At 46.1% G+C, this 22,305-nt stretch overlaps 1 protein-coding gene across 5 annotated transcripts in view; it reads right to left on the bottom strand.

Annotated features, from left to right (window-relative positions):
- The window catches only part of scospondin (subcommissural organ spondin), a 132,784-nt gene that overhangs the window by 33,143 nt on the left and 77,336 nt on the right, over positions 1-22,305 (bottom strand). For all 5 annotated transcript variants that reach the window (XR_004570838.1, XM_034234658.1, XM_034234675.1 and 2 more), the window contains 20 exons: positions 19,180-19,380; positions 18,977-19,088; positions 18,661-18,881; positions 17,998-18,150; positions 17,717-17,883; positions 17,425-17,570; positions 16,450-16,670; positions 16,179-16,214; positions 15,792-15,956; positions 14,612-14,824; positions 13,922-14,089; positions 13,664-13,798; positions 12,120-12,357; positions 4,879-5,031; positions 4,720-4,766; positions 4,424-4,594; positions 4,040-4,216; positions 2,200-2,355; positions 1,849-1,973; positions 250-389 (listed from right to left, as the gene is read on the bottom strand). Coding sequence is in view for 4 of the 5 variants with exons in the window: in XM_034234658.1 (XP_034090549.1) it covers positions 250-389; positions 1,849-1,973; positions 2,200-2,355; positions 4,040-4,216; positions 4,424-4,594; positions 4,720-4,766; positions 4,879-5,031; positions 12,120-12,357; positions 13,664-13,798; positions 13,922-14,089; positions 14,612-14,824; positions 15,792-15,956; positions 16,179-16,214; positions 16,450-16,670; positions 17,425-17,570; positions 17,717-17,883; positions 17,998-18,150; positions 18,661-18,881; positions 18,977-19,088; positions 19,180-19,380 (3,145 nt within the window). In the remaining variant the exon portion in view is untranslated. The remainder of the gene's footprint in view (positions 1-249; positions 390-1,848; positions 1,974-2,199; positions 2,356-4,039; positions 4,217-4,423; positions 4,595-4,719; positions 4,767-4,878; positions 5,032-12,119; positions 12,358-13,663; positions 13,799-13,921; positions 14,090-14,611; positions 14,825-15,791; positions 15,957-16,178; positions 16,215-16,449; positions 16,671-17,424; positions 17,571-17,716; positions 17,884-17,997; positions 18,151-18,660; positions 18,882-18,976; positions 19,089-19,179; positions 19,381-22,305) is intronic.

The following is a 22,305-nucleotide window of genomic DNA, read 5'->3' as shown; positions in this document are numbered from 1 at the left end:
TGCCCAATGTGACAAATGCCGTGGGGATGTTGAAAAATATGTGGCTTCAGCTGAATACTTTGCAGTTGAATTATACTTAAAGTTCAGGGTAATCAACTTCTAAAAAGATAATTAAAAAAAATTAAAAAAATTAAAATTCAATAAATTGATGTTTTCAAAGTCAACGAATAATCATATTTAATAATCGTGATATCAATATTGACCAAAATAATCATGATTATGATTTTTGCCATGATCGAGGAGCCCTACCAAGTACTGCAGCCTATGGTGACCATGGCCCCCTGGGGGAGTGTGACAGGTGTGGGGGGTGGTCCGGAGGCTTGGTGCTGCAGGTGGATGCAGCCACACTCCTCTGGAGGAACACAGGTACCATTCTGCTGCAGCAGGCCCTGAAGAGAAAAGCACACAATTCACAGAAAGGAAGAACTGATGCTTTTATATTTTTGTTTAATTTGGTTTGAACATTCAGGCCAAAACAAGAACTGTTCTTTTCCCTTATATCTACAGATCCATGCTCAATCGTTATATATATGTACAGACAAGGCAGTATACTGTATATATACTACTAACCATATAGGCATTTGTCAACAATTAAATAGTCAAATAACATATTTATGTTGCAGGTATTAACTTTGAAAAAGAAACATTTCAAGCAGCTGGATCAATATTTTTCATTACAACATTATTTAAAATAAACCCAATGTATTTATGGCAAAGGAATTCCTCAAAGTGATACAACTCCAGAGAATATGCAGCTCCTCTTGGCTTTACAGAGCTTTAGAGTGAGTTTCAGTAAATGGTTTAGTTACTGTTTTTGGTTAACCTTTTTTTAAAGAGGGTTTTGTTTGGCTCTCCTAAAATCTGTTCGAACCCGCTGTACACTACCTGCGCCGCACCAACCAGCAGACAGACAAAGTGAGAGACTAGCTAGGTAACATACAGTTGAGCATTAAGCAGCTAAAGAGCCAGACATTTCCCTCAGGACTTAAAAAAAGAGTGAATATTGGACAGGTGAAATAAATAACCCCAAATGAATGATAATGATGCACTCTGTGTACGTAATAAATGATTTCCAACAAGTTTGCCATTGTGTTACTGCAGGTAAAAGTATTTAATGACATACAGAAAAGTAATCAATGTTTGGGAAATGAATGACGGTACTTTGTTTTACACCTCTGGGTATCTGCTTTTTGTTATTTCTTTCATTTATCTCCCCCCACTGCTGCTGTAGGTGCTGTGAGAGGAGTTTGTGCAGTAAACAAAGCTGGAAGCCCCAAACTGAGCAAAACCACATTACAGAAATGTCCTCATATCAAAGTAATGTATTAATGACAATATGAAGCAGTGCATATTTTACTTTCTAAACTAATGCCAGAGAAGTTTTATTCTGGTCTGGACACAAATACAGTCCAGCAGACTATGTTTACGCATTTGAAATGTTATCAATTGTATACAAGTCTCATGCTTTAGTTTGCAGATATAAAATTTGTAATGAGTTAATTTTGAATGTGAATTCAGCTGTAATTAAAGTCTAAAAATAGACTGTTCACTGTGAAGCGTGTTTGTCAGTGTGATGTGAGAAAAAGCTTGTTTTGCATCTCACATATTTGATGAAATTGTCTTAAACTGTCTGACTCATATGTTTAATTATCAACAGACAAGAATGTGTCTTTACTTAACAGTATTAACTTAACAGTATTAACTGCCATGTTTATTGTCAGGAACCAGAATCCTGAATGTAGAACAATTATTCACATTCACATAATACAAATGATCTAATTTTGTGTGAGGATGAATGATGATTTACCATAGTGTTTCCTATATAAATATGGGGAATGGGATTCTCACCTGTGGGCAGTAGCAGCCAGGTGTACACTCCCTGACTCCTGAACAGAGATCTCCACGGCCCTGCAGCACACACTGCTTCTCACAGGGAGCACCACAGGCGGAGTACTCAAATGGGGCTTTACAATCTACAAACATGAGAAAACACATCACAGTATTTAAATGAAGGAAATCAAACACTCAACCTAATGCATGTACCAGGTCAATCACATTCTGCTGATTCCTGTGTACATTATAGATGCCAATATGCACAAAAGGAATATTCAAGTGCACCTTGAACCATGAGAGGATCACAGACAGGCCTCTTTGTTTCATATAGATATATATAAACAGTTTCCATGGTTGTTAACTCACCTCCACACTGACTGAGACTGCACGTCCTGCTCTGGGTTTCAACAGGAGTGCACTGTTGTCCCCTGGTGGCCGGGGAGAGGGCTAAACGGTAGCGCTGCTGCCTCTGAGACTGACAAGAGCACGGAGACCAAACACTCCACCCCGACATGGGACAGTCTGCAGTCAGAAGAAAACAAATCCATCACTCTGGTGCTAAATGCTGATTTTTTTGTGATACACTTGCAATCTGTGAAGCAGCCCTTTGACTTGACTTTGACTACTCACTTGACCCAGAGACAGTCCCAGTACTGCTAAATTAATTAGTGTATAATAGATATATTTTGTACCAAAAATGATGTATTCCTCTTAACAATCAATACAAAAGCTAGCTGTCATACTGGCCTCAGCTACTAAAGTACAATTTAGGCAGACCCAGAAATGAAATAAGCAACCATGATGATCCGACACAAATAGCAAAAAATGGTTTCAGATTTAAAATCAATCTTTGCATAAATCAATTCTCTAAGATATGACTAGGACTGGAAACTATTTATTTATTTTTTTGACAAGCAACCCAAAATGAGTGGATTAATCACAATCTTTATTCAATTGTTTGATCCCTGATTTGTATCAAAAGTACCCACAATTTCAACCAAGCTTTTAGAAAATAATCTGGACAATTAAGCATACACAAGGTAATATTGTACATATATTACCTTGTGTATACCAGAGATGGAGTACTTGAGTGCCGATTTTCGGGACTCGTGACTTGACTCGGACTCGCGCACTGATTGACGCGACTCGGACTCGGACTCGTGAATTCTCACGCACGATGACTTGGACTTGGACTCGGACTCGGCTCGGACACTCCTTGGATGACTCGGACTTGGACTCGGACTCGAGCAAGTTTTCTCTGGAGTCTGATGTCCTCTGTGTCCTGGCGTGTGCACCTGCGAGGCGAGTTCATGTACTGGGCGCGCCCCCGCTGCTATACCAGTCTAAAGATGTCCAGAGACACACCCTGCATCGTGCTGTATGCTTTTAAAGATTTCGTTTCCATATTGGGAAAGAGCAGCGCAAAATGCACATTATGTGGACAGAAGATAGAAGAGAAGACTGGGACAACGTCGAATTTCAATCGACACCTTTCACGGCGGCACCCAGAAAAGTAAGTAGAAATGCTATTGTTAGCTTGCTAACCCACGTTAACATTAGCCACTAAATTGACTCCACAAAGGTTTTAAGATGTCGGGTTAGATGGAGGTAGGTGTTGATATCACATCCTAGGGACCAAGTGCAGTTTTATTGTCTAGATAGATACTGTTAAAAAGCTATACATGTCCTTGGTGATACTGCCGATGATGAATAGCCTAGCCCGCCCCTAGCCTACAATGAACGTTGTAGCCACACTCGCTTCACAGCAGTTCAATAGACACATTAGTATACCATGACAGGATAAAAGCAATGTAGAGGAGCTACAGCTACATTTCAACACATATATCCACTAAGATTAATAAGTGGATATATGTGTTATATAATAATATAAGACTTGTGACTCGGACTTGACTTGGACTCTTCTTGGGTGACTCGGACTTGGACTCGGACTCGAACACAGGTAATGATGACTCGGACTCGGACTTGACTCGGACACTCCTTGGTTGACTCGGACTCGACTACGACTCTCCCTAGGTGACTCGGACTTGGACTTGGACTCGAAGAGTGGGGACTCGAGAGTGACTTGGACTCGTGAATTGGTGACTTGACTACAACACTGTATACATATCAACATAAATATGAGATGGTATTAAGATAAGCCTAGCTAATATCAACCGAAAGCAGCATCTTTGAGTTTTGTGTGCACCTGGACAGGGCCGTTTGTAACACAGCTGGGTTTCCTCTCTGTTCCTCTCAGCCTCGATCTCAGGGGGACACGCTGCATCTCCTCCCTCCTCACACACACACACCCTGCGCCGCAACACCGAACCTGCGCCACAGCTCCGGGAACATGGTGACCATGGCGACCAGGGGCAAAGATCATCTGGGGACAAGGGAAACAATATGATCAGGGCAAGTGTGAACTGTATTGCTGACATCCCTCTTCCAAGATAGTATATACAGCTAATACAATATTTATCAAAATAACTTAAAATAAATAAATTATCTGCATCTGTTTTTGGTAATGGGCACAATCTAAAGATGGCTATGAATGAATGAAATTACATAATTGTGGCATTTTGTAACAAACCCAGACAGGGAGGAGTGTGACAGTCCTGGTTTTCTCTTTCCGGCCCGCTGCAGTGAGACCCGTTATTCCGTGGGGGGGGGTTGATGCAGGCGCGGGTGTGAACCTGGGTGCCTCGTCCACAGGTCACTGAGCAGTCAGACCACACTGACCACGGGGTCCAACCACCGTCCACTGCACACAACACAAAGCACTTGGTTATTGGATAATTAGCTGAGTATAAAGTTTAACACATCTGCAGCAGTGCCCACATTTTCGCACACTGTTTACTCTTGTCTAAAATAATTGCAGTGACCCACCTCTGCAGTCAATGTCTTGGCAGTAATCTCCCTCTGGGGTGCATGTGCTAGGAGGAAAAACAAATGTACAACATCATTTGAGTACTCATTTTCATTTTTTTGCAAACCCTTTATCAGCCAAATACACTTTTCCTCTATGTTTTTGTGCATCATTCTCACCATTGTTTACACTCGCCCTGCAGCCAAGTGTCTCCCACTGTAAGCTCCTGGTCGTCATGGAGACAGAGAGGCGGGCAAGGTCCGGGGTTGCAGGATTTATGCTGGACTTCCTCAAACTGACAATCTGCTCCTTCGGTTTCTGGGACCAGAGACCTGACACACAACAGACACAAAAGTCTCTTTAGAAATGTTTTGAGAGGTTGGGATGAACAGGTATTTACACTGTTCGAAATGGGGGGGAGCCAGGGGGAGCTTGGCTCCCCCGAAGAGGGAGGGGGCTCCCCTGAAGGCCGACTTTGAGATAAATAGGGGGAGCCCAAAATAATCGTGCATATGTGTGTCACACAGATTAGAAATGTTTCTGTAAATAAAAGTTCTTGAAATAAATAATAGTCATTGTTCATTACAGTTTCTGAATATTTGTTTTATATTTGTGAATATTTCTGGGTGCTGCCATCTGTACGTGGCGGCGCTGCATTCTTTACGCTACTTACGTTGCTATGGTTACGGCAGGCGATGCTGGCGCGGTATTTGATATTTTCATTCTTTCACACACACATACGGGTTTTGGGCCGAGGGCGACACCGTACTTCCGGTATCAACCATTTCACACGAGGTGCATACAGAATATCATAGTCTATTGCCTTAATCAATATAGTCAACTCTAAAATACCACATATATGCATTGGCATGATAATATTATTGTGACAAGTGGGGTATTCACCTGGTGTTTCCAGAAGATAGACGTAGATACCAAAATCGACCGAAGGCCACTTTTGAGGGTCGTAATTCCATACATTGTACATCCAACAACCCACACAGCTCTAGTTTATGCTGGTAACGACCGAGAGCACATCCCTCAAGTCCAGAGATGTAATCCGAAGACATGCAGCGATTTCTTCGGTCGTTAATTCAGAAAAAAAAAACTAGTGCGCTCTGCCTGGCTACATTAGCTAGCTGTTTATATTAGCATCGCCAGGATTTTTGCACCTCCAGAAAAATGGCGTCTTTATAAAAAAATATATGGCGCGCGTTGCATTGTGGGTAGCTGTGACGTCACTGTGTGTGAAAGAATACTGATATTCTTTTTAACTCTGGCTTTGTAATAAAAAATATGGCAAAACGAAAACAGCCAAGCCCGAAGCTTTTGGATTCACAAGCAAAGAAGCGAAGGAGTCTAAAAATGACAACGTGAACGGAACAACTTTTAGTTGGCCGGCTGTAAGCGGCGTTAGGGTCGAGTTTGACAGCTCCACACCGAGGGAGAGGCCTGCCGATGCAGAGCGGGAAGAGGCTTCAACAACGGCCACAGCCGCCGCCGCCACCTGCGCTAGCGAACCTTTCCTGACGATGCCCATGACCTGCCTTTTAACTGGACACAGAAAATATGGAGTGAATGGAATGAAAGGTATCCATGGCTTTTCAAAAAAAATAAGAAATGTGGATGTGAGATTTGCAAAGAGGCAAAAAGTACATTGATCTCCCTGCCGCTCGCAAAAAAAAATCAATAGTTACGGCTGTAACTACGGTTCTATGAGTCCCGGATGACCGCCAGAGGCGGTGCTTTAAGCACTGGATATGTCCATCGCGCGCATGCGCAGCTCGAGTACCAATAACAACAAAGTCACCTGTGACCCACGTGACACCGGCTATATCAGCCGGTGTCGTCAGAGGATCTGTTCCCAGAATCTTCTCGCGAGCACACAAGAATTCTGAGTGACAGGGAACTCTGGCGGTCATCCGGGACTCATAGAACCGTAGTTACAGCCGTAACTATCGTTCTATTTCGTCCCTACTGACCGCCAGAGGCGGTGCTTTAAGCACTGGATGACTTATACCAACAATGTCATGAAGAATCCAAGCCCTTGCACACCACTGGAAACAGCGGAGCTCGGCAAAAGGACCACGCCCAAAGAATGGGGAGTGGCGACATTGACCTGATGACAACTGGAGAATGTGCCAGAAGACACCCACGACGCCGCGGCGTAGATGGTCTCCAGGGGCACCACCCTCAGGGCAGCCCAAGATGTTGAGATGCTCCTTGTAGAGTGGCATCTCAGCCTGATGGCAGGGGGCGGCCACTGGCCCCGTAAGCCTGTGAGATGGTATCGACAACCCAGTGGGGCAGCCACTGGTTAGAGGGCATAACCTCCTTTAGTGCCGCAAGGGCAAAATCAAGAGTTGCTCCTACTACCGTATACAGGCAGTAGCCTTGATATACGCCCTTTGGGCACCCTCAGGGCACAGCAACTTCGACGTGCCGTACTCCTGAATGTCAAAGCGTGCCAGCTGGGCAGGCTGATTGAAGTGGGTTTGTGGAAGGACCCCGGGCCAGAATGCCACATTTGCCCAAAGGGCAACGCCTGAGAGTCCCACCTCGGGCATGTATTGTTTATGGAGAGGACATGCAACTCCCCGACTCGCTTCCCTGAGGCTATGGCAAGCAGAAATGCTGCCTTCGTGGGCAGCCACCTAAGCCCCACCTGGGCCAGGGGCTCGAAGGGAGGAGATGATAGGGCATCCAGCAGCAGAGGCAGCTCCCAAGCCGGAGCCTTCGGGGTGCTAGGGGGACGCTGCCGTAAAGCCCCTCTCATAAAGAGGGACACCGACCTGTGGCACCCTGCCGTGGCGCCGTCGACCCGAACATGTCGGGCAGAAATCACAGCCACATAAATTCAGAGTGGAGTGAGAACGTCCACTATCTAGAAGGGACTGTTGTCTAAGCAACAACGTACATGCTGTCCCCAAGGAACACGCACATTCTTGCCCCACAGTTGGGGTAGAAAGTGCGTGAGTGCAAGCTGCACAGCCCGAAGCTCTAGCACGTTGACCTGGCGCGCACTCTCCTGGGCAGACCGCTGATCCTGAACGGTCCTGCCCTGCCGCACTGCACCTCACCCTGAGAAACATGCACCTATGGTGATGGTCTCCTGGCGGGATGGGATGGCGCCCATGGGCACGCCCACTAGGAGATAGGCCCTGCCCCTCCAGCATGACAGAGAGTGGAGGCAATGCTGCAACACCCTGACTTCCCTGTGCCTGTGCCACTTGGCGTCCAAGTGAAGGCTGTTCAGCTACATCTGCATGGGGCGCAACAACAGCGGGCCTAAGGGCCCAGCGGCCGAGGCAGCTGCCAGTCTGCCCAAGGGCATGAGGAACTGAATATAAGGCACCATCTTGCCCGGCCCACGTGGAAGTAGGCATCCCTCAAGTCCACGGTTGAGAACCACTCCACCTGTGCATATGCAGTGGTCAGCATATAGAATGGCAGCACCTTCGGGAATCTGTTGATTCCTCTGAGGTCCAAGATCGGGTGAAATCCGCCGACTTTCTTGCTCACGAGAAAGTACGCCGAGTAGAACCCGCTGGGCTAAGCAGAGGGTCTTACTGGCTTGATTGCGTCCTTGGACAGAAGGACGGACAACTCTTGGGCCAGAGCTAGGGGGGGGGCCCGCTAGCAGCCCCTACACCGGGCCCAGGCTGAAGGGCCAAGAGGCGACTTCATCATGCCCCTATCGGCTAGCCGATCCACTTTAGAGGACAGCTTGTTTCTAGTCCTTCTATTGGGGGGAGCACACACAGCCATCGCTCCCTCAAGTCACCGGGAACGGCCGAATTGATCTGGAGGAGGATGTGACAAGGAGAGGTGTCTGTTGGCTGCTGCCAGACGTTCCACCTCAGTGATTCTAGCCACTCTGAGCGCCCGAGGCATGCAGCTACAGCTCATGCAGGCGTTTACCGTGAGAACCTCCCTTAGATGCTCACATTTCGTCCCCACTGACCGCCAGAGGCGGCCGAGGCAGGAGGGGCAGCGGTCGTGGCCGTCCTCGGGCTCAAAAGAAGCCATACAGGCGCTACATGAATGAGCCATTCCGTAGGTAGCCAGATGCAGCGTAACCGGGAGCGGGTGCGGGAACACAGCCTTCACCGGCTACCTGCTTAACGGAAAAATGAGGCAGTTTGGCATCTACCAGGAGCGGGGGCGAGAACTGCCTTCACTGGTTGAGTTAGAGACGACTGCCAGACGCAGCGTAACCGGGAGCGGGTGCGGGAACACAGCCTTCACCGACTACCTGCTTAACGGAAAAACTAGGCAGTTTGGCGTCTACCAGGAGCGGGGGCGAGAACTGCCTTCACTGGTTGAGTTAGAGACGAATGCCAGATGCAGCGTAACCGGGAGCGGGTGCGGGAACACAGCCTTCACCAGCTACCTGCTTAATGGAAAAACGAGGCAGTTCAGCGTCTACCAGGAGCGGGGGCGAGAACACTGCCTTCACTGATTGAGTTAGATACGAATGCCAGATGCAGCGTAACCGGGAGCGGGTGCGGGAACACAGCCTTCACCAGCTACCTGCTTAACGGAAAAACGAGGCAGTTCAGCGTCTACCAGGAGCGGGGGCGAGAACACTGCCTTCACTGGTTGAGTTAGAGACGAATGCCAGATGCAGCGTAACCGGGAGCGGGTGCGGGAACACAGCCTTCACCGACTACCTGCTTAACGGAAAAGCGAGGCAGTTCAGCGTCTACCAGGAGCGGGGGCGAGAACACTGCCTTCACTGGTTGAGTTAGAGACGAATGCCAGATGCAGCGTAACCGGGAGCGGGTGCGGGAACACAGCCTTCACCAGCTACCTGCTGAACGGGAAGAGTAGAGCGGTGCTACTACTCACCGAACAGAAAAAGGGATGTAGCTACATCCGCATTACCGGTAGAGGGAGCGGGAGCGAGAGCACTGCCTTCACCTAGCTGGGTAAAATAAAGAAGCTTAACAGTACACGCAAGACGTTAGCCGAGCAGCTGCTGCTAACGATCAAGCGATATCAAGTCAAATAACACACATGTTTAAGACCAGATAACTAGCTTCGAAAGAAGAGAACAGCACAGAGCCGTAGTTACAGCAGTAACCATGGCCAGTGCTCACACGGTATATAACCGTAGTTACAGTAGTAACTATGGCCAGTACTTACACGGCTTAGAACCGTAGTTACAGTCGTAACTATGGCCAGAACTTACACAGCATAGAGCCGTAGTTACAGTAGTAACTCTGGCCAGTACTTGCACGGCTTGGAACCGTAGTTACAGTAGTAGCTATGGCCAGTACTTACATGGCTTGGAACCGTAGTTACAGTAGTAACTATGACCAGTACTTACACAGCATAGAGCCGTAGTTACGGTATTGACATTGGCCAGTACTTACGCGGCTTGGAACCGTAGTGACAGTAGTAATTATAGCCAGTACTTACGGCTTAGAACCGTAGTTACAGTCGTAACTATGGCCAGAACTTACAAAGCATAGAGCCGTAGTTACAGTAGTAACTCTGGCCAGTACTTACACGGCTTAGAACCGTAGTTACAGTCGTAACTATGGCCAGAACTTACACAGCATAGAGCCGTAGTTACAGTAGTAACTCTGGCCAGTACTTGCACGGCTTGGAACCGTAGTTACAGTAGTAACTATGGCCAGTACTTACATGGCTTGGAACCGTAGTTACAGTAGTAACTATGACCAGTACTTACACAGCATAGAGCCGTAGTTACGGTATTGACATTGGCCAGTACTTACGCGGCTTGGAACCGTAGTTACAGTAGTAATTATGGCCAGTACTTACGGCTTAGAACCTTAGTTACAGTAGTAACTGTGGCCGGTGCCTAAAAGTGTCAGCCATACCGCTGCCCACTAGATAATATAATATTGGGAGGATGAAATCCTCCTTAATGGCCACACATGCAGAGCACACAGCACAAAGTGAAGATTGTTCTCTGCATATCGTCCTAGTGCTAGGAGTCTAGTACATAGGAGTCTAGTACTAGGAGCAGTAAATAGGCTACAACAATATAGCGCTACTGCAACCCTACCATGCGTTTACCGCTGAGTTAAATAATGAAGCTTAACAGTACATGCAAGGTGTTAGCCAAGCGGCTGCTGCTAACAATCAAGCAACCAAGTCAGAACACAATGTTAAGACCAGATAATTAGCTTCTAAGAAAGAGAACAGCCCGCATAGAACCGTAGGCCATGGTTACAGTAGTAACCGCACATGCGGAGCACACAGCACCCGCAGTAAAGATGTTCTCTGCATATCATCCTAGTGCTAGGAGTCTAGTACTAGGAGCAGTAATACAACGATCTAGCGCTACTGCAATCAAACCCTATGTTACCGGGAGCGGGAGCACTGCCCTCACCGGCTGAGTTAATAGTTAAGCTTAACAGCAAGGTGTTAGCCAAGCGGCTGCTGCTAACAATCAAGCGACCAAGTCAGAACACAAATGTTAAGACCAGATAATAGCTTCTAAGAAATAGAAAGTACTTACCTTACTCTCTGCATCTAAACGAAAAACGGGTTAAATTGAATGAGGGACGCAGCCAAAGCTGGGACTCAAATGCTAATGATAGCTCGGGCACAACGCCACAAGCAGAACTTTCAAAAGAGCATAAGGGCAACTTTATGGGAGAGGAAGCGGGAACACTGTCGTCACCAGAAAGTCTAAGCCAAACAAAAAATAAGACAGCAATCAGGACAACTTGGCTGGGAGAGGGTGCGGGGACACAGCCATCACCAACAAAAAGCTGACACCAACCTGTCTGTCGAGGCTCTGCACAGCCGGCCACAGCTCCTGGAGGACGCGTTAACGACCCGTAGCTCCGACTGTCAGTCGCGAAGCTGCACGCGGCCAGCTGCTTGCAGAGAAATCCCTCAGATCAAACGTTCAAACCTGAACGCTGTAGGCTACAAAAATGTAGCCACGGTACCCTCGCGCAGCGAGAAGATGAAAGGAACAGATCCTCTGACGACACCGGCTGATATAGCCGGTGTCACGTGGGTCACAGGTGACTTTGTTGTTATTGGTACTCGAGCTGCGCATGCGCGCGATGGACATATCCAGTGCTTAAAGCACCGCCTCTGGCGGTCAGTAGGGACGAAATAGAACCACATTTGTGCACCTTTCACAAGAATGGATTCAGGGAAACGTCAGCTGTGATCAACTGAATAACCTGCGGAAAAATATTTATAAGCACTAAGAGCCAGGCACACGAAAAAGCGATCGAGATTTCGGAGATGAGAAAAAAGATGTCCTACCAAACAAGGTAGGCCTATTGGCAATCAATATTGATCTAATGCAGGAAACATATACATATTTCAGGTCTGCCTATATGATTGCCAAACAAATTAATAAATAGGTCTCCCCCGAAAGCAAATGGGTAATTCGAACACTGGGTATTTATGAGTGGTTTCCCCTCACCTGTATCTGGTTCTCCGGCCCTGCCCACAGGAAACGCTGCACAATGCCCAACTGGACCAGGAGCTCCAGGTGCAGGAGGCCTGGCAGCTGTGATTGGTGCAGAAGAGCTGTCCGTCAGAGCAGCTGCAGTTGTTACAGTCCACCTGATGCACGCTGCCGGCTGCCCAGATCTGTCCCAGTGAGTCCGTACAATCACACTGCCAGAGCTGCACACACACCCCGTCCTGCTGCAGCTGGCCTGGACACATGGTAAACAAAAGTGTACTTTGTTAATAAGTAATTTTTTTAGCCTATTATTGCAGCGGCTGGTTTACGGTCATAGTTACTAGCCCCGCATGCACTGAACTGAATATGATTGGTTCCTCATTTACCAAAATAGAAAATATTTAGAATTGTGTCATTAACCTTCACCTGTTTCAGGCCATGAAAATTGTTTCATTTTTACTGATCCCGTTTTTTGACATTTCTGCATCAAATACAATACACTTAATGTGAATGACTCCCCGTTTGCATAACAACATTTAAATACTAGAACAGCAAAATATGCAAAAAACGACTCCAAGTTCTGTCTAAAGATGATGAACATATTCTTGAAAACAATTTCTTGATAGACCAGGGTTGAGCCAAAATTTAAAAAATAAATAAACATTAGAACTTATAGAACATTTTGTGCTGTCATTTTATTGAATGTGTTTGGTTGTAAAATAACAGTATTCTCCCTGTAGAACTTTAGGTTCTGTATTTATTTTTAGTGTTTGATCATACAAATCTAATAAAATAAAAATGTAAAAAACTGTTTTTCTCATCAGAACTTTATTTAAGGTATTTGAATGTAACATTTAAAGACAATGGATTTTGAAAAGAGAGGACAAATCTGTAATATTACAGTGTTTTCCTGTAAAATCTTTAAGGACAATTCCTGTATATTAATTGCACTTTATTTCAGTTAAAGATGGGGTAGGTAAGTTTGAGAAACCGGCTCGAGATACACTTTTTGTTATATTCCATGGAATGTTCTTAACATCCCGATAGCAATGAATATATTTAAGTGCTTTGACAAAAAATCCATACAAAAATTTCATCTGTGGAAGCCATAGTACTGTAAAAAGCACGACCAATCATTTTAGCCGGCCCGGCTAAAATAACTGGATGGCCTACCTGCCTGTCAGCCTTCCATCTGTGCACAAACTTATCTCGTGCCCTCATTGGTCATGTGCGCGTTAGTGTGTGTTGGAGGAGGGGCTCTGTAAGGAAGTGGCAGATTTTTTCCGACTGTGTATTTTCAAATTCTAGCGCACTCGAGCTGGTTTCTCCAAAATTACCTACCCCACCTTTAAAGTATATTACTTTAATTTAATGATTTTTGTCTGACTGCCAGTCATTTGATGTCTGCCAGTCAATTTTGTCGAACTAACCCTTTACATGGTTTATCTTAAATATGGCTTGACAGCACCCAGGCTCATTGATATACAGGATAGTGTTCAAACACACATACACTGTTGTTTATCTATCTATGACACACACGTAAACACATACACACACACCTTTAGGGCAGCGGCAGCCGGGCTGACAGTCGGTGTTGCCCTGGCACTCGATGCCCTGCTGGAGGTCTGAGCAGCGCTGTGGACACTGGTTGGCACACGACACAAACTCCTGGCCTGGCGGGCATCCTTTCTCATCTGACAAAACACAAACAGGAAGGTCATGAATTTGTTCCATGACGCCACAGGCATTTTCTTTGCCTCACCAAGAATGCTATTCACAGCCTGTGGTGACTTTTGGAATACAAAGACTTGTCTCACCACATGGTTTGGTGTTGCAGGGTTTGACCTGGTTCTTCTCTCCTTCACACTTCTTCCCCCCGTTCTTGGGCGGAGGGCTGGAGCAGGAGCGGGTGCGTATGGAGCGCCCCCCCCCGCAGCGCTTATCACAGCGGGACCATGGACTCCAGCGAGACCAACCTCCATCAACTACAGCATCCACACACAAATAAACAGAATTAAATCAAGCCACATAAAATATGTTTTTTGCATGTTTTATAACAACAAATCACATACTTTAACCAAAACCATCATTCCAGTCTATCACAACGTTTCATATTTTACGCCATAGTTTCTATTGGGTATTTTAACAATGGTGTTGATATGTGGCAACCATTTGTTGGCCATTTCAATATTTTAAGAAACGAGTGAACTAAAATTTGAATTAACAAATAAATCAAAGCAGAATATCAACTAAATGTATTGGGGCAGAAACAGCATTATTAATAGTACAAAGTGTGTACTTTGTGCACTTAACTCAACAAATGAAGTTTGTGCACTTAACAAATGTGATTTACAACAATGCATAATGTGTGGGACAAACCTGAGGGCAAGGACTAAATAGTGGCGCACAGATAAAAAAATGTAATAGTCCAAATGTACTGTACAGTCACAGTCAGTTTTTTTCATGGATTTGCTATTTTGACTCTACATGCTGATCAGGCTGCTGACCTCTGCAGGGCTTGATGTTACAGAAGCGATGCTCCAGGTTCCCCCCCAGGATGTCTTCACACCAGGAGCCGTTGGAGCGGGGGCTGAGGAAGGTTCGGATCCTCTGCTGCTGACCCACCCCGCAGGACCGAGAACAGGAGCTCCACTCCCCCCAATCCTTCCAAGAACAGTTCCTCCCCGCACAGTCCGTCCCCTCACATACCTCGTCTCCATCTTGGAACATATCACAAAAGACATCATAGCACGTTACATGTTAGTAGGCAATATTAGAAGTAATATGTGTTGCCTCGTCTAATCAAATTGAGATTTCTTACAATAAGATATGTACAATATGTATTTTTTTAAGTGAAAAAAGTTGTTAGGGCTCATTTAAAAAGCAATTAGATTAAATTAGCAGTTTATTAAGATTAAATTATAGTTCTAGTTAAGGCCATAAGAATGTCTGAATCATTGAATTTCATTCAAAAGCTAAATTGTTTCCCTACTTTGTTGCTTTTACACACATACTGTATGTACACAAGTTACACAAACTAAAATGGTGTTAACCCCCCATCTGGAATACAACTTTAGATAAAATCCTAAAGTAAACACTCTATGCTCAGGCAAGATTTCGATAAAATCCGATCCTATGTACAAATAAAACTTCACAAGTATTGATCAAACGGCCTTCACGTACTGTACAGCTACTGTAGCGCGTTCTTATCTCTTCTGATGTCTGTGAAATCAAAAAAACTAATCTGGATCTGTGGTCTCTGAGATAAGAATGATGAATGATTACAAACAAAGCCACGCCCAAAAAGCTAACTTACAGATATCACCACACTCAGTTTGTGTAGAAGTTTTACCAAGGAGAAATTGAAGATTAATACATCACATGCTCTCTCACACACTGGAATAATTAATTCTCTGTTGTCGGATGTAAGCCCTTAGTGAGGCAGCTTTCATCTTATTACAAGTGTTGCAGTATTTTTGTAAAAATGTCACTGATCAGTTCCTAACTTAATGTTCACACAGCCACTTTATCAACAACTAGGAACTACAATGCTCTACTGTTAGATACTGGAGTACTGGAAGTTGAGTTTCTATCCTAAAATAACACAGGATAACAATGTAAGTGAGCAGATGGTAAAAAAGGAAAGACTTAGCAGAGTTCAAGGAGAGAAACTGTGAGAGGTCGTACCTGAGCACTGGGGCAGGTTACAGGCCTTCTCTTGGTGAGAGCTTCCAGAGCAGGGGGGTCTGATACATCGTCTGTGACGGGTCTTCATGGCCGGGCTGAGGGCATCAGTGCAGGTCTTAGTGCAGGGACTCCATACTGACCACGGAGAGAAGCCAGCATCCTCATCTAAAGAGCAAAGAGGAGAAAACAGGATGAAAAAAAGGAAAGCATTTGAAATATTAATTGTTGATGTTGAGGGAAAATATGCTAGTATATAGGGTTGAAACTAAAAGTAACAAATCACAATAGCATGTACCATAAAGACACATACACTGCAAAGACCAGTAAGTGATGAAAGCAAGAGAAAACTCTATTTGTAGTTGCACTTTGATTGAAGAGATAATTTACCTGGTAAAACCGGTTCTTCAGTCGGACCAACAACAACTGCAACAAGCAAAAACATCTAAATCAGTACCAGCTCTGCTTTTTAAAAATCAGTATACTGTACAAACAAGCAGTTTATTGATCATGGGTACAGATGAGGGATACAGAATATCCCTTTACAATTCAATTTTCTGTATGATTTAATTGACTGACTTGACATCCTCACCTGTATTTGTTTTCCTTTATCCCTAGACACACACATTAAATACAGTACCACCTCAACTATCCACTGTACCTGGGCAGTCAGGGGCCTGGCAGTAGGTGGTTTCCTGGCGTGGCCCCTGGCAGTCCCTCCCTCCATGGGCTGGGGCAGGCTGGGTGCAGGTCTTGGAGCGGGTCTTCAGTCCCAGACCTCCACAGGACAGCGAGCAGGGGCTCCAGGGGCCCCAGGGGGACAGGCGGCCATCAACTGGGCAATGCTCCAAGGAACAGTTCCACCTGCCATGTTCACAGCCGCTACAGAACAGAGGGGGGGAGTGAGGTGAGAGTGGTTTGAAGAGTGTGACTGGGAAAGCAGTCATCTCTATAGAAAGGTAACAGCTTCACAATTAGAAAACTCACTTCTTACTTAGTATGTGCCTTAAAGGTCTCCTATCATGCAAAATGCACTTTTTGATGTCTTTTATACATAAATATGTGTCCCCGGTGTGTCAGAAAAGAAAACCCTCTCTCTCTTCCTCCGTACCCAGATCAAAGGTGGTACAACGGAGCTGATCCAGATTTGCTGCCGATATGATGTAATATCTGACATGTGGGCTGGCTTTACACCCACGGCCCTATCAGAAACGTCGCCATCAGAAACAATGTGCGACGTCTTTTGGAAGTAATATGGTCTTTGTTTGCATTAACAAGCATCGCTAACATTCAGAGCTACTGACCCAGAATCAGCACTTCTGAAACAGAGGGATATGAGGGATGTCTAAAATGCATGATCTGTTTGGTATTTTGAGAAAAACACTTCATAGACATATATATATCCGAGACCTATAATATATGCCTAGAAATAGTATAAAAGGAGACCTTTAAAATGTATTTCAACCCAGGTGCCTCATTTTCATAATAAAACAGGACCTCAAACTAGGAGGTTTAATTAGACATTTAAGAACCAATATAAACCCTGTAATTGTCCAACGACAATATGTATTGTTGGCTAAGTGTAAATGAATAAAATATAGCACAGCTGCAAATATTCAGAACATTTCCTGCTCACCAGGTGCTGCAGTCATGGACCAGTGTGTCTCCAGGCTGAAGTTCCCCTCCCTCAGTGACGTTATGGAGGAGCAGAGAGGAGACAGGTGTGATAGAAACACTCTGCAGAGAGGCCAGGAGGTCCTTGTCCACCAGACAGGGACACTCCTGAAACACACACATTTTAATTAAAATTTTGTCTGGAAATATGTTAAATGTTTCCTTTATATCCCTTCGTGTCGCCATAACAAATGTTAGCGTTTCATGATATTTCATGACTTATACTTAAGTTGCTCAGGTGACAGGGAACCCACCAGCAGGCAGACATCGTGGTGTTGGTACCTCTGGTGGGGGCAGTGGCAGCCTTCCTCACAGCCATCGGAGTAGCATCCCTCCCTGCCGCTGACGTGAGCGCAGCTGAACGGACAGCCTTCCCCTCGTTCGCACTCTCTGTACAACCTGCCAGGGGGGCAGCCCACTTCTGAACAACATAACATGCACACATTAACGAAACTCAGAAAGGATACCCCGGATCTAAAGTCATTAAAACTTTGATACCAGAGTGACAGATATTCTACAGCAAATCAGGACTCACCGAGGCAAACCTGGGTGTTGCAGGTCTTGCTCTGGCGCCTGAGCCCGCTGCAGGGGGGAGAGCTGCAGAGGCGAGAGCGGGCCTGCTGTCCTCCACCACAGCTGACCGAACACGCAGACCACCGAGACCAGGGCAGCCACGGGCCCACCGAGTCTGAGAGTAAACACTTAGATGTAACATCATTTATATAAATAGTTATCACCGCAATAAACCGTATTTAATTGTGTCCTAATGTACATTATTTAAATTTCATATTCTGTTCTTGTTCTTGTTCATATTCTATTTACATGTATATAGACTCCTTGCAATATTTTTGTATTGTATTATACATGTTGTATTGTTGGAGGAGCTCAGGTCAGAAGAATTGCATTGCCATTTCTACACTGTAGCTTATGTGCATATGAAAATAAAACCTTTGAACTTGAACTCATAAAGAAAGAGTGTAAAATGTATTGAACTTCATTCCGAAGACTGTTTATCTTTTTTTAAATATCTCTTTATCATATATTTGTTCAAATTTCCAAGAGGGACATTATTTTATTTAAAGGGTAATGTAAATCCACTCCTCTATTAGACGCCAAAGCTGAGAGAAATACAGTTTAAGTTGAAGTTCTGCCTGAGTTCAACACTACAGTTCAAAGTTGGTTGGTCAGACAGGCCTACCTGTGCAGATGTGTATGTTGCAGTCTTTCTGCTGTTCAGCGACACCCAGGCAGCCCCTCCCACTGCTCTGAGGGGAGGGGTTATTACACTGGCGTCTCCTGAATTTGACCCCCCCTCCACATGACAGCGAGCACTCAGTCCAGGCACCCCATTGGCTCCAGCCACCGTCAACATAGCAGCCAGGAACTGATTGACACTGCATCACCCCAGATTCGCATGAACTGAGATGAAAGATGACAGTCAATTATACATTAAACTGAATTACATTCTATATTAAAACCATTTCAATCTTAAGAGCTGTTCAGTTGTGCAGTACCAGTTTTTGCAGTCACTGATGATGCTGTCTCCTGGTTCTGCAAACTGCCAACCAGATCCACCAGGCCATTCCCATGATGCATTACTGGAATATAGCCCGCTGAATGTCATCCCTATATCAGAGACAATATCTGATTAGACAATCTTAGTAAACACAATATAAAGACTTCAACTCATTTTAAATAAACAGATTGTGGATCCAACCTGTATCTGAGCTGTTGTGGTATTTGCAGCGACACTCCGCCCGGGCTACACACACTCCATCCTGCAGGAGCATGTCACCCGGACATCCGCAAGTCTGTGTGCACCCAGGTGAGTCCAAGCACTCTGTGTCGCTATGGAGATCTGAACAGGAGCGGGGACAGGGCTTCCCACAAGGCCATTCTTCCTGACCTCCACCACAGTCTGCAGAACGCAGGAGAAATAACAGGTTTAAGAGAATTACCTCATCAAGTGGAGTGATGGGTTTTACGATTGTGCTTTCTCAGAGTTTGTGAAATTGTAAAAGCAAACTTTAAACTACCAGAGGTTTACTCAAGTAACTGGCCCCGTGTATCTCTGGCCCCGTGTATCTCCTAATCGATATAACCGGCCTGCTCTCGTCTATCCCACGTGCTCCACTGAGATCCAACATCTAGTTTCTGGTGGCCTGTGGAATTGCCAGTCAGCTGTTCCTAAGGCTGACTTCATCTCTGGCTACGCCTCCCTGCAGTCTCTGGATTTCCTTGCTCTCACTGAGACCTGGATTACTCCATCCAACACATCCACCCCAGCAGCTCTCTCCACTGCATATTCCTTCTGCCATACACCCAGACCCACTGGCAGAGGAGGTGGCACTGGTCTCCTGCTCTCTCCCAAATGGAGCTTTTCCCTCTTCAAGCTACCTAACTTCACTCCTTCCACCTTTGAGTTCCATGCCGTCACAGTAACCCATCCTATACAGTTAACCATTGTTGTCCTCTACCGTCCACCAGGCGCCTTGGGGGACTTCTTGGAGGAATTAGATAATCTCCTCTCACTCATCCCTGAAACTGGCCCTCCCGCTGTACTTCTCGGAGACTTCAACCTCCAGACGGGGAAGATAGACGAACTAACATCTCTGTTAACCGCCTTTGCTTTCTCACTGTCTCCGTCCCCACCGACTCATAAAGCTGGCAATGTCCTTGATCTCATATTCTCAAGGAACTGTGCTACTTCTAACCTCTCTGTAAACCCGCTCCACACATCCGATCACTTCTTCATTTCATTCTCTCTATCCCTTTCCAAACATAACAAACTAATCTCTTCTCATCCTGCACTTGTCCGCCGTAACCTTCGCTCCCTCTCCCCCTCTAGCTTTGCCTCGTCGGTGCTCTCAGCCCTCCCTTCCTCTGATTCGTTCCATCTCCTGCCTCCAAACTCTGCTGCAGAAACTCTCCTCTCTACTCTCTCATCCACTCTGGACTCGCTCTGTCCTCTCACATCTCGGCAGGCTGGTCAGTCCCCTCCTGCTCCCTGGCTAAATTATGCACTGCGTGCTAATAGAACCGTCCTTAGGGCAGCAGAGCGGAAATGGTGGAAATCCAAACACCGTGATGACCTCCTAACCTATCAGGCTCTCCTCTCCTCTTTCTCTGCTTCGATCTCTCAGGCAAAAAGCACTTTCTTTCAAGATAAGATCCAATCTTCCTATTCCAATCCTAAAAAACTATTTTCCATCTTCTCCACCCTCTTGGACCCTCCAAAAGCTCCTCCCCCCTCCTCACTTCTGTCAAGCGACTTTGTTACCCACTTTGAAAAAAAGGTTGATGATATTCGCTCTTCTTTTTCTGACTCACCTTTACTCACCGCTGGGTCACCAGACCCTCCTTCCACCAACACACTAACCTCCTTTTCCCCTCTCTCTCCAAGTGAGGTTCTTACCCTCATTACCTCTGCCCGCCCTACCACCTGTCCTTTGGACCCTATCCCTTCAAACCTCCTTCAGACTATCGCTCCTGATATTCTACCGTTTCTCACCCATTTCATCAACACTTCTCTAACTTCTGGTCACTTTCCAAACAGTCTCAAGGAGGCAAGAGTAAACCCTCTCCTAAAGAAACCCACTCTCAACCCGTCTGATGTTATAAACTACAGGCCTGTCTCTCTCCTCCCGTTCCTGTCTAAATCACTTGAACGCGCTGTCTTTAAACAACTCTCCTGTTATCTCAATCAGAACAACCTTCTGGATCCGCACCAGTCTGGTTTCAAGGCAGGTCACTCCACAGAAACTGCTCTCATTGCTGTCACGGAGGAACTGCACACTGCCAAAACTGCATCCCTCTCCTCTGTCGTCATCCTATTGGACCTGTCTGCTGCATTCGACACGGTGAATCATCAGATCCTCCTTCGCACTCTCCAAAAACTTGGAGTTTCAGGCTCTGCACTTTCCCTCCTCATCTCATACCTGAAAGACCGTACCTACAGGGTGACTTGGAGAGGGTCTGAGTCCGACCCTTGTCAATTAACTACGGGGGTCCCTCAGGGCTCTGTTCTTGGTCCCCTCCTCTTCTCCCTGTACACAAACTCGCTCGGATCAGTCATTAGCCCGCATGGTTTTTCTTACCACTGCTACGCTGATGACACCCAATTAATTCTGTCCTTTCCCCGCTCAGAGACCCAGGTCGTTGCACGCATCGTTGTCGTATCTCTGCTTGTCTAGCTGACATCTCTCAGTGGATGTCTGCTCACCACCTCAAGCTCAACCTTGACAAGACTGAGCTGCTCTTCCTCCCGGGAAAAGATTGTCCCACTCTTGACCTAACAATCAACATCGGCACCTCAGTTGTTTCCCCGACTCAGACTGCAAGGAATCTGGGTGTGACCCTAGATAACAACCTGTCCTTCACTGCAAACATCGCTGCTACAACCCGTTGCTGCAGATACACGCTTTACAACATCAGGAAGATACGTCCCCAGCTGACTCAGAAAGCGACTCAGGTTCTGGTCCAGGCTCTCGTCATCTCACGCCTAGACTACTGCAACTCCCTCCTGGCTGGTCTACCTGCATGTGCCATCCGACCTCTGCAGCTCATCCAGAATGCAGCGGCTCGTCTGGTCTTCAACCTTCCTAAATTCTCCCACACCACTCCGCTCCTCCGCTCCCTTCACTGTCTTCCGGTAACTGCTAGAATCCACTTCAAGACACTGGTACTTGCTTACCATGCTGCGAATGGATCTGGCCCTTCCTACATCCAGGACATGGTTAAACCGTACACCCCAGCGCGTGCACTACGCTCTGCATCAGCCAAACGACTCGTTGCGCCCTCGCTGCGAGGGGGACCCAAGTTCCCATCGGCGAAAATACGTGGG

This window comes from Gymnodraco acuticeps, unplaced genomic scaffold (genome assembly GCF_902827175.1).
Source record: "Gymnodraco acuticeps unplaced genomic scaffold, fGymAcu1.1, whole genome shotgun sequence".
NCBI classification, from domain to species: Eukaryota; Metazoa; Chordata; class Actinopteri; order Perciformes; family Bathydraconidae; genus Gymnodraco; species Gymnodraco acuticeps.
The sequence above is the reverse complement of the archived record's forward strand: the minus strand, read 5'-3'. Positions and strand labels throughout refer to the sequence as shown.